Source organism: Phyllobates terribilis, unplaced genomic scaffold (genome assembly GCF_046119375.1).
Source record: "Phyllobates terribilis strain yellow unplaced genomic scaffold, ASM4611937v1 Scaffold_1__5_contigs__length_1240528914, whole genome shotgun sequence".
Classification (NCBI taxonomy): Eukaryota; Metazoa; Chordata; class Amphibia; order Anura; family Dendrobatidae; genus Phyllobates; species Phyllobates terribilis.
Window position 1 is genome coordinate 566,340,180 of NW_027362761.1, and position 15,919 is coordinate 566,356,098.

General features: G+C 46.0%; 2 protein-coding genes across 5 annotated transcripts in view; both read right to left on the reverse strand.

Moving 5' to 3' along the window:
- Nucleotides 1-4,602, reverse strand: part of LOC141271880 (O-acyltransferase like protein-like) — a 93,202-nt gene extending 88,600 nt beyond the window's left edge. The window contains exon 1 of the mRNA XM_073682120.1: nt 4,383-4,602. Coding sequence (XP_073538221.1) covers nt 4,383-4,602 — 220 coding nt within the window. The remainder of the gene's footprint in view (nt 1-4,382) is intronic.
- Nucleotides 4,603-7,024: 2,422 nt separating this feature from the next.
- The window catches only part of ZNF532 (zinc finger protein 532), a 66,041-nt gene continuing 57,146 nt past the window's right edge, over nt 7,025-15,919 (reverse strand). For all 4 annotated transcript variants that reach the window (XM_073680779.1, XM_073680790.1, XM_073680788.1 and 1 more), the window contains 3 exons: nt 14,781-14,893; nt 12,770-12,929; nt 7,025-9,571 (listed from right to left, as the gene is read on the reverse strand). In XM_073680779.1, coding sequence (XP_073536880.1) covers nt 9,077-9,571; nt 12,770-12,929; nt 14,781-14,893 — 768 coding nt within the window. In that variant the 3' untranslated portion in view covers nt 7,025-9,076. The remainder of the gene's footprint in view (nt 9,572-12,769; nt 12,930-14,780; nt 14,894-15,919) is intronic.

Below are 15,919 nucleotides of genomic sequence, written 5' to 3' on the forward strand. Positions count from 1 at the left end.
GCCTAAAGCTCGTGCTGAAGCCTCAGGGCCTAGAGCGTGGCCGGAGGCAAGGAGAAGAGTGAGAGGAGTTATGGGGGCAGAGGAGCATCTTAGGCTCACCCCAGAATACAAGCCAGACACCGGGTCCGCGCCTACAGGGTCCTCTACGCCCAGTAGGAATAACCGGTATACCAGGAGGATTCTAGACCCCTGGTCAACCTGAAGCTACAATCATCTAAAGAACTAGGAACCACGAAGGCCCCAGCGTCCAGGGATAGTGGTATCCAGAGGAAAGCTCTTACTACCAAGCATACAGGTTAGGAGAGTGAAAGAGTACAGAAGCTAGGCCTAGTTTCAGGCTGGTCAGAAGCTTCAGAGCGAGAGGAAGAAACGGATCAGGAGGCCTTATACCCGCTCACTGGGGAGAGTCCAGAAGTGCACCCTTCCTATCAAGTACCCTGGACCATACCTGCCGTCTACACCAGTAAAGGTACTGAAGAGAATCTCCTGTGTGCGTGACTGTTATTCTCCCCTGACCCGACCTGGCCACCTCTCACCTGCATTCCTTCCATCAACACTCCCCCGGGGGCCGCTCCGCCTGTGGGGAGCAGAAACATCCCAGCTGCCATCCCATCATCCCCCGGAGGTCTGCAGCAGCGCTGGTACCCATTACCAGAAGCCACAGGTGGAGTCACGAGACAAAACTGTTATTCGTCCCTTCAAGTAACAAGCCCCTTTTAAAGAGTGACCCTAGAGTATGGGCCCGGGAGCCGACTGCCGTGACCTCCCAAGAAGGTAAAGGCCCGGGTACCGAGTTTCCCCGATATTTCCCTAGGCGAGTCAACCTGACCACTGAAAAAGAGTGAATGGCTCTGTGAAGTTTTTTTTTTTTTTTTTTTTTTTTTTTTAACAGGAAGACACTTCAGTCACTTCTTATAATCACTCGGCATCTTTGAAAACCTGAAGAGGCTGAAAAAACGCTCAAAAGCCTGAAAATGTGAACAGCGTCGTTTATACATAAAATTGCTTCTGTTCATTGTTTTGAGCATTTAGTTAGCGCTTTATCAGGAGAGATTCGTTACTGACCCCAAAAAACACGTAGTATGCACAGACCCTTATAAAGGGGAATACAAAGTAAAAAAGGAGAAAGCAAGCAGTTGTACTTACTGAGCCAGGCATAGGGGAAAGCAAGCAGTTGTACTTACTGAGCCAGGCATAGGAGAAAGCAAGCAGTTGTACTTACTAAGCCTGGCTTAGGGAGAAGCAAGCAGTTGTACTTACTGAGCCTGGCTTAGGGGAAAGCAAACAGGTGTACTTACTGAGCCTGGCTTAGGGGAAAGCAAGCAGTTGTACTTACTGAGCCTGGCATAGGGGAAAGCAAGCAGTTGTACTTACTGAGCCTGGCATAGGAGAAAGCAAGCAGTTGTACTTACTGAGCCTGGCTTAGGGGAAAGCAAGTGTGGCGCCCCTGAGGGTTCGGTCGCCACAGAGGTACTGCATCTCACCCAGAGGTGTGGTATCTCACTCTCAGGTAAGGAAGGAGTACAGCTCGGGACCCTAACACCTGCATCTAACACATACCCGCAGTGGGGGTAGGGCGAGATTGCTCCTAAGGGAGAGCACAGTTGTGACGCTCACAGCCCTCCCTGGGAAATGGGGTACTCGGAGCCGGGTCTGATGTTGGGGAGGCAGTCGTGGCCTGGACCCGTTCCGTGCCCAGGGCCGTCACATGAAAGTAATGGGCTATCAGGGTTGAGTGGTATTATCGACTACGCCACCTGTGGTGTCTGGTGATGCGCCACCAACGCTGCTAACAGTCCTCTGAGGCCGGGATGTAGTGGCAGCAGGCGATGTTATAACTCCCCACAGGCGGAGCAGGGCCTCAGGGCAGATGTGACAGGAGGATGGGGAGAGTAGTCCTGGGTCACTCAGGCGCAGTGTGGTGCAGTGCAGAAATGAAGGAACCAGAGGCCATAGGGATAGTCTTCCAGATCTTTTACTCACAGTTCCTTTAAGCAGCGGCAAGGCTTCTCCCTGCTCCTCATGGGTCACTGCGGCCACCAGGGATGAGGGCTCAGCGCACACAGGGTATTCAGGTACCTCGATCAGGACCCTCCGAGTGTTCCTAACAGTCCCCTTTGAACCTCTCCTGTGTGTGTGCGTGCAAAGGCTGGGTCCCACTGGATAAACGCAGGTAGAGGGGTACAGGTGGCGTAGGCCGCTCCGTCTGTATCCCTCCCAGGATCCACTAAGCCTCCGGGCTTTTCTGACTGAGACATGAAGTAACAAAGTCAGATATCGGGGGCCAGTCACCCCTCTTGCAGCAGGAGTCCCTCTGACGGGGCCAGAATGGAGAGTACAGGTGGCGTACGCCGCTCCGTCCGTGCTCCCTGGGATCCTTTTGCTTGTGGAGCTGTCACTAAAGCTCCCGACCTTCTTAAGCAAGGGAACTTGACCGGGGTAGAGACTCGGTTAACTCCTTCCCGCTCCTCGTGTCAAGGTCAGGGCACGAGGACCGTGTATCTTCAGCACACTGCAGGCTCCTACACAAGGCCACTGTCAGCTGCAAAGACCACAATCAAAGAACCTTGTGCTTAAGATGGCTGGCTAATATATATAAAACTATGTGTGTAACTAAAAGTCTGTTCTACCCTTCACCCACTACATGGTTCCCCTAACTTTTGGTTTCCCCCCACTTGTGATCCTGCTGAGGCAGCACTATGGTGCATACTTGCCTCCCATAGGTCAGGAGTGTGTAGTGTTGAATGTAGATTCAGGGTCCTGACCAGTGCACCTTCCTTACCTGGGTGAGGACACACTGCACCTGCTGAAAGGCTGCAGTATCCCCCCTTGTGGCGACCGAACCCTCAGGGGCGCCACACAGTCCCGGGTCCCTAGCTGGGGGGCAGGAACTATGTAGTGGGTGTGGGTGGAGGAAGTAGCTTAGAGGAGCACATGAGAGGGAGGTATAAATAGAGAAGCCATCTTGTTTAGTGAGATCAGATCAGAACAGTGAGTAGAGAGAGAAAGAACAGTCTACAGTGAGAGGAGTGGAGCAGGGCTCTGTAGGAGCTCTGCTCGGGCAGAGGGCCTGAGGAGAGGCCCAGGACTGAAGAAAGAGGAGAGGGAGCAGGAAGGGCTCCAGGAATGGAAGAAGGGACCCCAGGGGTACGGGCAGTGCTGGAGGCCTCCCGTACGTCCGAATCTACCGGGAGGTGGAGGGGTCAGGCCACACAAAGGGGACCGGTCCCTCAACTAGCAGAGAACTTTGTGTCTCAACTAGTAACCGGAGGCTGCAGTATTTCAAGTCCTGTAGCCAACAGTCCATATCAGTCTCACCAAGAAGGTAGCCATAGAGGACCCAGGGGACGGAACAGACGTCGCCCGACAAGGCCTGCGGGTACCGGATTGGGACACTAGGTATGAGGTGCAGGGAGACGGCCAGAGAGAGAACACACAGAAGGGGGTCCCGCTAAGTACTCCGTAAATATCTGAGGGTGGACTGAACCCCTCACTGAGTAAGCGCAGCACGACGAGGGAAGTTACACTGGTACCTGTAACTTGGACTGCAATAACCGTGAGTAAAGACCCTGAGGACTGCACCCCATTGTCTCTGTAATTATTGCTGCGCCATAAACCCCTGCACTACAATGCCCAGCACAACCTGCAACATCATCCACACTGCCCTGGAGCTAGCTCTTCCTGTGGAGAGCCACACCATCCCTGCTGCGCTAACATCAGCTCCAGATGACTGCTCCGCAGCGGCGGCTCCCCTTAGCCGCATACCACAGGTGGCGTCACGAACATTGTACATAATTCCCCTGTAAATAATTCCCTTTTTGTTGACCGCCCTGGGTCACGGACCGGGTCACCACCACTGTGACATCCCCCGGTATCTACCGGCCCGGCACCGGGTACCCCACAGCCCAGGGGGCACTTCACAAGCAGGTGTACTTAATGAGCCTGGCATAGGGGAAAGCAAGCAGTAGTACTTACTGAGCCTGGCATAGGGGAAAGCAAGCAGTTGTACTTACTGAGCCTGGCATTTGGGAAAGCAAGCAGTTGTACTTACTGAGCTTAGCATAGGGGAAAGCAAGCAGTTGTACTTACTCAGCCTGGCTTAGGGGAAAGCAAACAGGTGTACTTACTGAGCCAGGCATAGGGGAAAGCAAGCAGTTGTACTTACTGAACCTGGCATAGGAACCAGTTGTACTTACTGAATCTGGCAGAGGAGGCAGTTGTACTTACTGAGCCTCACAGAGGAGGCAGTTGTACTTACTAAACCCGGCAGAGGAGGCAGTTGTACTTACTGAGCCTGGCAGAGGAGGCAGTTGTATTTACTGAACGTAGCAGAGGAGGCAGTTGTACTTACTGAACCTGGCAGAGGAGGCAGTTGTACTTACTGAGCTTGGCATAGATTTTGGGCTCCGCAGAGTTCAGGTCTGCCATGTATTCCATTGTGTCCCTTAAACACTCTGCGGACAGATTTGCTGGCGCTGCGGCGATGGCAGCGAGGCCATGAATGAGTGCGAGGATCCAGTGTGTGAACATGGCGCAGAGTGTGGTGTTTGGCCGGAGCTCGGCTTTTATAGACCCCGGGCGACTAATCACAGGATAATTCATGTTTTCCAAAGCAGCTGCGGAGCGAAAGCGGAAATCATTCTGCATCGAAAAATCTATTTCTCCCGGCTTTACCTGTGAATTGGACGCGGCTCGGGTTTCCCGTCCCCACCGGAGTCCGAGTGTCCTGGTGACGCAAATGCAGCAGCGCACACAACCCAAGTCCCCACCATATTAGCGTCACTCTCCGGGGCACTGACCGACCCCCTCCCATCACAGAAAACACCACTTTTACCAAGTCAAATACTCCATGTTTATTTACAGGTGAAATATCTTCAATACGATTGTAAAGACACCGAATGTTCAGGCGCCGAACAGCAGCAAGACGGGACGAGCACGGGACGGAAGCATGCACCGCCGGTATATACACCAGGTACAGAGATAGAAAAGGATACAAAATGGAGACAGAGGTACGACAGGTAGAAAAGAAACGAACAGAAGAAGGAAAATACCGCACATATCGGTAAGAATACACCGTAAAATAAGTTAGAGCAACTTCACAAGTAACTGTGCAAATGAGAAAAGGGACCTCGTTGGGGATGGACTCCATAAGGCGACGTTCACACCTAGTTTTTCAAGTGGAAACTGCTTCGGGAAACTCTTCTTTTCTGGTGAGTTTTTTGGAGGAGTTTTGAAGAGTTTATTCCCAAATGGTTTTGATTAGTTTGGAAAAGTTTTCATCAGGATCTGCTTAAAAAAAAAAAAAGTGATGTGTACTTTCTTTATTCTACCATGAAAAAAAAAAAAGCAAAGTGGATTTCCCATAGAAATGAGGATTTTGGAGAGGATCCGTGCCCAAAAAAAGTCAGCGTGAACATAGATGGAGGCTGTGTTGTCTCGTTTTTGTTTGTTTTTTTTGCTACAATTCTGGCAAATTTATCATTTTTTTTTTAGCAAAAAAAATTGCAATGTGTGAACGCAGCCTTTGGGCTCATTCACACGTCCGATTTTTTCAAGTACAAAAAAACTGACTGATCACAGCGAGGTTCGAGTGTCGTCCATTTTTCCCGTACGTGGAGAAATAAGAACAAAAAGTTTCTCCATCTTCTCCTGATAGTCTGTGAAACTCGAATGTTATCCCAGTGCGCTCCAATTTTTTTTTTTTTTTCACGGACCCATTGACTTGAATTGCCGATTTTGATCCGACCCTTGGAAAAGAAAAATCCGACATGTCCCCGCAATTTTTCGCGAAAAATCGCAGACATGTGAATGGCCCTATGGAATGGCCCTACTGTCCGTGACAACTACAGCGCTTGTACGTGAAATTAAAGGGGTATTCTGCTAAAGTGCCTCCGAGCCCCATTGTGATGAATTGCCCCCTCTCCTGCATGTCACTAGTTGGAGCTGCAGTCATTTGGACTTATTGGGTTGTGTGTTCTGGTTACTTGGGATATATATATATATATATATATATATATATATATATATATATATATATATATAACAAATTGATTCCCTCCTGTCTTCTTTCTTTCAATAGTTGTCGACCAAGATGTGAAAAAGGGGATCTGGACCTCAAATAATAACCAAAACCGATTGCAAAGAGTGGCTCCTTTTCTGGAGGACTCAGTTCCCCATTGATTTGGATAGAAGCATTGTAATACCACATTTCTCCTGCAGAGGCCACTGTAGGAGGGATGTGTAGTCACCTCCAAGGTAAGAAGCGCCGATCATTAGGGATTTCAGCTGCCAGACCCACAAAGATCGTATGACAAGTTGTAGATAAGGGTTTGTCAGAAGGGTTCGTTATCGGAATACCCCATTAACATTTTTTCTTTGATTTTTTTTACAAAAATCCATTCCAGAAATTAAAAAAAAACACAGAAAACGTGTTGAAAACAAGTCCTACAGACATCTCCTATGTACATACTGGATTATTCTATGGTTCCAATAATCTGAACAAGTAACAACAGAAGTAAAATAACAACAAAAAAAAGGGGGCGAACGTTACAGATGTATGAGGTATTTCACTGCACGCACATTCAATGTGGACATTAACGATGCATATAGGGTATCATTAAAGGGCATCGCTAAATACTGCAACCAGTTTCATTGCTCTGATGTGGTTAAATATATCCTGCCGTTTTGTGTATACAGCTCCTCTGCAGACCCATGTGTCTTTATGGGGTTACAAGCTACAAACAAATGCAATTTAGTGGTCATATCCTGCCGTTAGACGCCTTTCCACCTGCCCCCTTATCCAGGACAGGACTTGAAAGAGTATAGCTACAAAATCAGACTGCTCTGTCGAGGAGACACATGAATCTGCACGGAAGCTGCGTACTCATAACGGTAGAAAGTTTTCAATAAACACTATTGCAAAGATGCTTCACTGTGTATATATATATATATATATATATATATATATATATATATATATATATATATATATATATATATATATATATATATATATATAATATATATCACCATATATGGTTAGAGCGATACAGAAACATTAGTTGAATAAAGTGGACATACCTTTAAGGACAGGTTTACCTACTATTTCCCTTTTAAACAAGGCTGAGATACACCGGAAAGGACTGGTCAATGGACTAAAGGGGGGGAAATCAATATATAAAAATAACTAGTTACTTTTTTTTAAAATTACATTAAAAATGACATCAAACCTAATCAGCTTGGTTGCCCATTGGGGCGACTCGTTGACTAATGTATTTTTTGTTGGGGACTGATTATTTTTTAGCAGCAGAAATGGTGGCATAATAATTTAGGGGTTTGATCGCACAAGTCGGATGTGACTATGATTTTCCAGAGAGGAAATTCCGCAGCTTAATTGGAAGATCGCGCGGGTTTTGATGCAGATTTCGTTATGGAAATGCTGTGGGTGCAAACGATGTATCGACAGGAACCCATCGATCCCGGCTGCAAATATTATCCACAGCGTGTGGATGAGATTTTGTAAAACCTCATCGGTAACGATGGTCGGACAGTCGGTGTTACTAAAAATGCACTGCGAAGATTTCATAGTCGTGAAGGTGAGAGAGAAAGGGGCTTGGTAAAACTATTGCACTCCTCCCCGAAAAAACACATCTTTGAGCGTCGAGAACTATTTGAGCGTCGAGAACCTTTTTTGAATGCGGAGAACTTTGTTAATTTTGCAGACCATACTGTTCAATGTTTGCCGCACTAGCCCATGATAGTTATCCTCAATCTTTTGCTCATGGACTTCTGCCAAATATACAACTCCCAGCATGCCCTTATAGCTGGAGAGCATAACAATGGCCGACCTCAGGTTTAAAGGGTCATCAAAACTTGTCACCTCTCCAGTGGATAGTTGACTACTTGCAAAACGATGAGGGTCCGACTACTGACAGCCCCACCGAACCCAAGAACGATGCCATTTTCAGAACGAGACGGTGTCTGGACTACTGGGAAAAAGTTGAGCGCTGTACTTAGCCAACTCTGGTAGTCCCATAAAGAATAAATGCAGCGGTCGGACCGTCTTGACAGCATTTCTTTGCCTTGTTCTCGGACTTGGCAAGACCGCCACTGATCGGTAAGTGGTCTCCTATCCTTTTTGGAAATAACCCTTTAACAATGAGGGATCTGGGGTCTTCTGCCCCCCACTAGGGCACGGGTACAACTGTTTCTTCCTTACATACCATAGCTATATCCCCATACAATCCCCTGACATATCGTCCTAATGGTGGTCAATGTTCAACTCCAGCACCACAGACCACACGGCCGAAAACATTTTTAGTTTTTCAGACCCAGGTTTTTGCAATTACTTTCAAACCAGATTGCGACTGCGCCGATTACTTGTGTCGTTGCCAATTAAATTATATACCCGGAATCTTACAAAAAAAATAAAATAATATATATATAAATATTAAAAAAATTATAAAAAAATATAGCGCCATTCCCCCAGAGCACCAAAGAGCAGCACATTATTATAACTGGATGACGAGTGAATACTGGTTGAAAACTAGAAAAGTGACAGCTCCCTCTCGCTATGGGGTCCAGCAATGTCTTCCTATGATCCCATTATCCATATACTTTGCCCTGCATCTCTAGTCCTGGTATGTATATAATTATATATAGCTATGTCCCTTCTATATTCCTTCTGAAGCATTCAGAAATAGCCTCGGCAGCACGTACCAGTACTACCGTTACACTGCCAATATTCATCTATCACGGAAAGCAGACTGGCAGGGGGTTAAATATCCTTCTCATCTAGGAGATATCACATATATTAACAAAAAAAAAAATCTACATCGATACAGTCACAGAGTATCAAAAATTCTTCACTATTTACATCTGCTTTACATGAATACTGCTATAGTCGTGTGGTGTGAAGGGATCAGAAATGCCGGCAAGATACAACTAAATATTGCCACAAATCCCTTTTTCTCGGTCCTTAATTTTTTTGTTTTTCCACAAGTAAAACACTATGAAACACCTCGTCTGGACCGGCGAAAGTTCACCATGGTTCCTCGGTTAGGGAGCGGTATTCTCGTCACTTTTCGGTGGAGGTCATCCTTTTGGACTTGATGAAAGCCATCCCGTGAGTCCTCATGTGGGTGTTTAATGCGGCTTCGGTCTCGAAGGTCTTAGAACAGACTTTACACGTCTTGCCCGAGGATACATTATCTGCTGCCAGGTTCCCGACGCTCAGTTTGTTCTCCTGTTGATTGTCCTCTCCAGATCCATTCTGCTTGGAGGATCCTTGAGGTTCCTTGAGCTTGTGAACGATGAAGAGGTGCCTGGAAAGGGAGACGTGAGACGTGTAGCAAAGGCCGCATTCTTGGCACTGGTAAGAGGAGCCATCGGACTTGTGTTGGGGGATGTGTTCGTGGAACTGGAGGAGGTTTTCGGTTGTGAAGCCACAGACCGCGCACTTGTGGACCTTGAAGACGTTGATCTTGAGCTTCTTCAGGGGTTGGGTAATGGCACCTCTTGATGATCGGAACTCCATAACCGGCTCTTCCAGCTTCCGCTTTGGTGACGGCTCCTAGCGAAATCAAGATCAAGGGTTTATTTTCCATTGAATACGGCGATAACATATTATATAGTGTTGTAGGTTATAATTAGTGTTGAGCGAGTATGTTCTGTTAACCCTTTCTCCGAGTATGCTCAGGCCGAGCTCCGAGTATTTACAGCTGCTCGGTGATATGGTTGAATCACTCCCGTGTGCATGATTTGCAACTGTTTGACAGTTTTATTACATGTGAGGAATGTCTATTTCTTACACATTCCTCACATGTAATAAAGCTGTCAAACAGTTGCAAATCATGCACACGGGAGCGATTCAACCATATCACCGAGCAGCTGTAAATACTTGGAGCTTGGCCCGAGCATACTCGGACAGAACATACTCGCTCAACACTAGTTATAATCAATCACAGGAGAGGAATAGAGCGAAAGGAGCAAGGAAAGAAGTGAAAGGAAGAAAAGACAAGGGATGAAAAGAGAATGAAAGGTGAAGGCAGAAAGGGAAGATCTTAGATAGGCAAAAAATAAGGAGTGGGAATATGGAAGAAAGGAGAGAAGGGGGAAAGCAACGAGAAGATGTTTTGCAGGAGCAGGGGCGAAAGAGGGAAAGAGAAAAGAAGAGAAAGGAAGAAAAGACATAAAAAGGGAAGGAAAGGAAGAAGGCGGAAAGGGGATATCTTATATAGGTGGAAAAAAAAGGAGTGGGTGAAAGGAAGAAAGGAGAGGAAAGGGGGAAAGCAAAGGGAAGATGTTTCACAGGAGCAGGGGAGAAACAGGGAAAGGAAAGAAGTTAATGGAAGGAAGGACAAGGAGAAATTAAGGAAGAAAAGAAAGAGGGGAAAAGGAGAATATAGGAAAGAAAGAAAAGGGAAAACAATTTGGAAGATGTTCAGCAGTGCTGCACACAGATTAGTTATTCACATTAGAAGAGGAAGAACAGAGGAAAAGGAAAGGACAGGATGAAAGGAAGGAAAGACAATGGGAAGGAAAGAAAGGAAGAAGGGAAGAGATCAGTAAAAAAGGAAAAGACAAAGAGGGAAAAATAGATCAAAGTGAGGAAATAATGAGAAGCAATGGGAAGATGTTATATAGTTACTTGCATCAGAAGAGGAGGAACAAAGGAAAGAGACGTCAAATGAAAAAAAGGAGGCTGGTGTAAGAAAGGAAAGTGAAAAGCAAAAGGGTAAGAAAAAAGGGAAAGAAATTGAATATAAGATTATAACCAGTCACATCAGGAAGAAAAGGAAAGGATGAAAGGGCATAGGAAGACAATATCTGCATGGAGTTTGTATGTTCTCCCCGTATTGAGACATAGTGATGGGGTTCACAAACCACATTCCCTAATCGGGACAGTGATGATGATGTCTGTACAGCGCTGTGGAATATGATGGCACTTTATAAGCAAATAAAATAAATAAATTGGGAAAACAGTGAGATGAAGAGAAAAAAAGGAAAATTGTACATTGCTGTAAAACATGTTGGTGCTATATAAATATTGTTATTGAAGGGAAAAGGGAGAAGGGGAGAAAATAAGGAAGGGTGGCAGAAAAAAAAGAAAGAAGCAAAAATCACTAAATAGGAGAAAAATGAGAAATCATTGGGTAGTAAAGAAGAAAAACGAGTGAAAATGTATAGAAAGAGAGGGTACGTAGGGAGGAAAAGATTGAAAAAGAAAAAGAATGAAAAGTGAAAGAAAAAAAGGAAAGATTATAAATCAGGATTAGCATGTATCCTGTAGAAAGGGAATAAACTCCTCAACATTGAAATTACACCACTATGAAAGAAAAGTTGTGCACTTATGGAAATCACAGGATGGAGACGTTACTGATCTGCAAATGATGGAAAAATGGAAATAAAATTTTCAAAATATCTCGATTTATTCAGTCTGGAGTATGAGCCATGTACAGAACTCCCAGCACTTACAGCCTCGGCTGCTATCAGTGAGGTTATTAATGGTCGTCTGAGGAAGGCTCTGCCGCTGAATGCGCTTGGGCAAATCATCAAGATCCGCTGCTGGCAGCTTCTGTATAGTCACCGACCAATGACGTCCAGGATGCGCTCAACAGGAGACAGGTCCAGAGACGCTGCATAAATGGTACGACATGTGGCCTGGTGTTATCATATTGAATGAATGACTCCCGGAACACTTTCACTGTCCCTGGTGAAGACCTCTTTATGGTGTGACCGACATGAGGTCCAGACCAATCTCTGCCTATCATTGCATCCAAGAGAAAAGCGAGACTCGTCACTGAAGAGAGGACAGACCTCCATTCCCATCTTGCTCAGCACCATAAGAGATTGAGAAAGGTGGTGTGATGTCAGCAGACACCTGTAGCCATAGCCTAATGTTGTGCAGATGACTTCTGATGGTTCGTGTAGTTATTGTTTGATGCCTTAGACATGGTGTGTGATGTCTAATTTCACTTGCCCTACATAATGGATCAGTACACCCCAGTTTTAGAAGCCAACGAGATCACGTGGGCAACTCCAGCAAGAGGCCTTCACAAGGGAACGTCACACCAGTCCTACGCCCGGGATTATGTTGTGGGGTGGCACAATGACGGACCCTCCGACTTCATTCCAGGTGCACTAACAGCTCAGCATTACATTAATTTGGTGGTGGAACCAGTGTTATGGCCATTTCCAAAGTGTCCCAGGAGCCGTTATTCAACACTACAACTCCAGGCCGCATGTTGCTCGTCGTACTATGAGCAGCCTGCGTGGCCTAACCGTCCTCCCATGGCTGCAGCGTCTCCAGACTTATCTCCCATCGAGCACATCTGGGACATCATTAGTCTGTAATGACATAGGAGCTGCCAGCAGCGGATCTTGATGATATGCCCAAGTGCATTCAGTGGCAGAACCTTCCTCAGATGACCATTAATAACCTCACTGATAGCAGCTGAGGCTGTAAGTGCCGGGATTTCTGCCCGTGGCTCATACTCCAGACTGAATAAATCGAGGGGTTTTGAAAATGTTGTTTCCATTTTTTCCTCATTTGCAGATCAGTAACGCCTCCATCCTGAGATTTCTATAATCCCATAACTTTTCCTTCTTTGTGTTTACTCCAGGGTTGAGGAGGAGTGTATATTAAAATCGGTATGAACATTGGATGTTAAAAGGTTACTTAAACCGATGGCACATGAGCTGTGTGGCTATTTCCCTCCCGCTGATCCAGCTGCTGTGTAATAGAATAAGCCCTTTGTATATATACTACCTCCGGGTCTTCCTTGACTTCTGACATTTCCACAGAGTTTGTTTCTTCCGAATCGTCTTCCTCAGCTTTCACTTCACATTCATTAATGCCGTGCATGAGCTGGATGTGTTTTTCCAGCATTAGACGCTTGGTGAAAGCCCGCTTAGTATCCGGACAATGCCTGTGTAAAGGAGCGTGCATGGGTTACCCAATAATAAAAATGTCTTATATCTAGATACTTCTGTCATAGGAGAAGACAATTAGGGCTCCACCTAGTGGTGACTACAAGCTGCAAGAATTCTATCATGTAACCAGGAAGCGAAAGAGGCAGCTTTGTAAAATATGCTGCATATTAAGAATGCTTTGAAAAATAGAAGCGTTAATTGATAAAAAAAAAATAAGTGAATGGACAATATGGAAATGGAAATCGCAAAAACATTTGGCGATCGCCTTTTGCCTTCACCACTTCTTCTCAGCAAATATGCACAAAATATTTGAAGGAACTCGGCAAGAGGTTGTTCCAAACATCTTGGAGAACTGACCCCAGATCTTCTGTGTATGAGGCTTGTGCAAATCCTTCTGTCTCTTCATGTGATTCCAGACTGGATGATGTGAGATCAGGGCTGTGTGGGGGCTCCTCATTACTTCCAGGACTCCTTGTTGTTCTTTACTCTGAAGATCATTCTTAATGACATTGGCTGGATGTTTGGGGTACTTGTTCTGCTGCAGAATAAATTTGGATCCTCCCTGATGGTATTGTATGATGCATAAGTATCTGCCTGTATTTCTCAGCATTGAGTACACCAAGAAATGGGCAACGTTGAGGACCATAGACACAGTGGTTGGACAAGGAAACTTAGTGCAGCAGATGAAAGTCACATGCTTAATTCCCTTTGAAATTGGAAGATGTCCAGCATTGCCATCAGCTCAGAACTGGCAGCAACCAGTGGGACCCAGATACCAACATCTACTGTTCGGAGATCTCTGGCCAGAAGAGGTCTTCATGGAAGAATTGCAGCCAAAAACCAGACATCCGTCCAAGATGGAAACAAAACCAAGTGACTCAACCATGCGTGAAAAAATAGGAACTGATGTGCAGAAAATTGGCAGCAGCTGCTCTGGACTGATGAGTTAAAATTTGAAATATTCGGTTGTAACAGAAGGTAGGTTTTTCGCCAACGGTCCAGAGAGCGAAACAATAGTGAGCTTCTGCAGGCAACAGTGAAGCATGGTGGAAGATCCTTGTAAGATGATTTTTTCTGGAGTTGGGTATTTGGTCAAGATTAATGGTGTCCTCAATGCTGAGAAATACAGTCCGGTACTTCTCCATCATGTTATACCATCAGTGAGTCTCCACATTTATTCTTCAGCAGGACAAGGTCCCCAAACATACAGCCAATGTCATTAAGAATGATCTTCAGCGTAAGAAAGTACATGGAGTCCTGGAAGTGATGATCCGGCCCCACAGAGCCCTGATCTCACATCATCCAGTCTACTTGAGATTACATGAAGAGACAGAAGGATTTGTACAAGCGACATCCACAGAAGATCTGTGGTCAGTTCTCCAAGATGTTGGGGTCAAGCTCCTTGCAGAGTTCCTTCAAAAACTGTGTGCAAATATTCCTGGAACTAATGAAGGCAAAGCATGTCCACTCCAAATACTGATGTGATTAAGATTTTTCTTTTGCTCAACCATTTTGCGTTTTGTTAACACGTCTATTTTTGAAAGCTGTTTTACATTGCAGCATTTTTTCCACATCTGCCTAAAACTTTTGCACAGTACAGTACATACATATATATTCCACAGCTGATAGGGAAAATGTTCCGTACGCAGTTTGTACGGGACCCGGTGTTAACTTGTCATGCCCCTGTCACCTGCAGACTAATTGTCAACCTAATATGGTGGATTTTTCACAGGGCTTGTACCTAGAGATATCATATATACAAGTAATATCCTAAAAGGCTTATATATAATCTCCCTGGAGTCGCTACAGTTATGAGTCACTTTGAAGCCCAATGGCCCGATACTTACGGGCAGGTGTAAACTTTGCGGATGCCTTTGTGTTTGATGCGGTTGTGTCGGCATAGACTGTGGGATGAACTGAAAGACTTGTCACACTGCCGACACGGGTGTTTCTTCATGTGCTGTGGAAGAGAAAGACCCCAACATAAAACCATCATTGATAGAGAAAGAGTATAGATGACACAAAAGGTAGTAAAGAGTGAGAATATGATGCTATTCTAGACATTCCGAGGAAAGCTGTGCGAACCAGTATGCCCACCATTATAGGAATGTGGCGGGCAAGGAAAGTGGCATGGGTGGTGGTCAATAAAAGTCAAATGTCAGCTCTTCTTTAACTCTCTACTGTATGAATAAACAAGGAGCTGTGTGATGGGGAGCGGATTCACACCTTCTTACACTAAAACTATAAATCGGGTTGTGTTCAGTACTCTTAATTAATGTCCTGGATCAATAACCGTAATTTGGGACTCGTTTCCTTCGAATTTCTCCACCCTGAGTATAGAGTATCTAGATATGCTGATTTCCATTAGTTCTTACAAACATTCACAGACATGTACCTTCTTCAAGAAGGCGGATGTCACTAGTTATCGGGGCTATGGAAGTGCCCAGTAATCGGGGCTATGGAAGCGCCCAGTAAACGGGGCTATGAAAGCGCCCAGTAATCGGGGCTATGGAAGCGCCCAGTAATCGGGGCTATGGAAGCGCCCAGTAATCGGGGCTATGGAAGCGCCCAGTAATCGGGGCTATGGAAGCGCCCAGTAATCGGGGCTATGGAAGCGCCCAGTAATCGGGGCTATGGAAGCGCCCAGTAATCGGGGCTATGGAAACGCCCAGTAATCGGGGCTATGGAAACGCCCAGTAATCGGGGCTATGGAAACGCCCAGTAATCGGGGCTATGGAAGCGCCCAGTAATCGGGGCTATGGAAGCGCCCAGTAATCGGGGCTATGGAAGCGCCCAGTAATCGGGGCTATGGAAGCGCCCAGTAATCGGGGCTATGGAAGCGCCCAGTAATCGGGGCTATGGAAGCGCCCAGTAATCGGGGCTATGGAAGCGCCCAGTAATCGGGGCTATGGAAGCGCCCAGTAATCGGGGCTATGGAAGCGCCCAGTAATCGGGGCTATGGAAGCGCCCAGTAAGCGGGGCTATG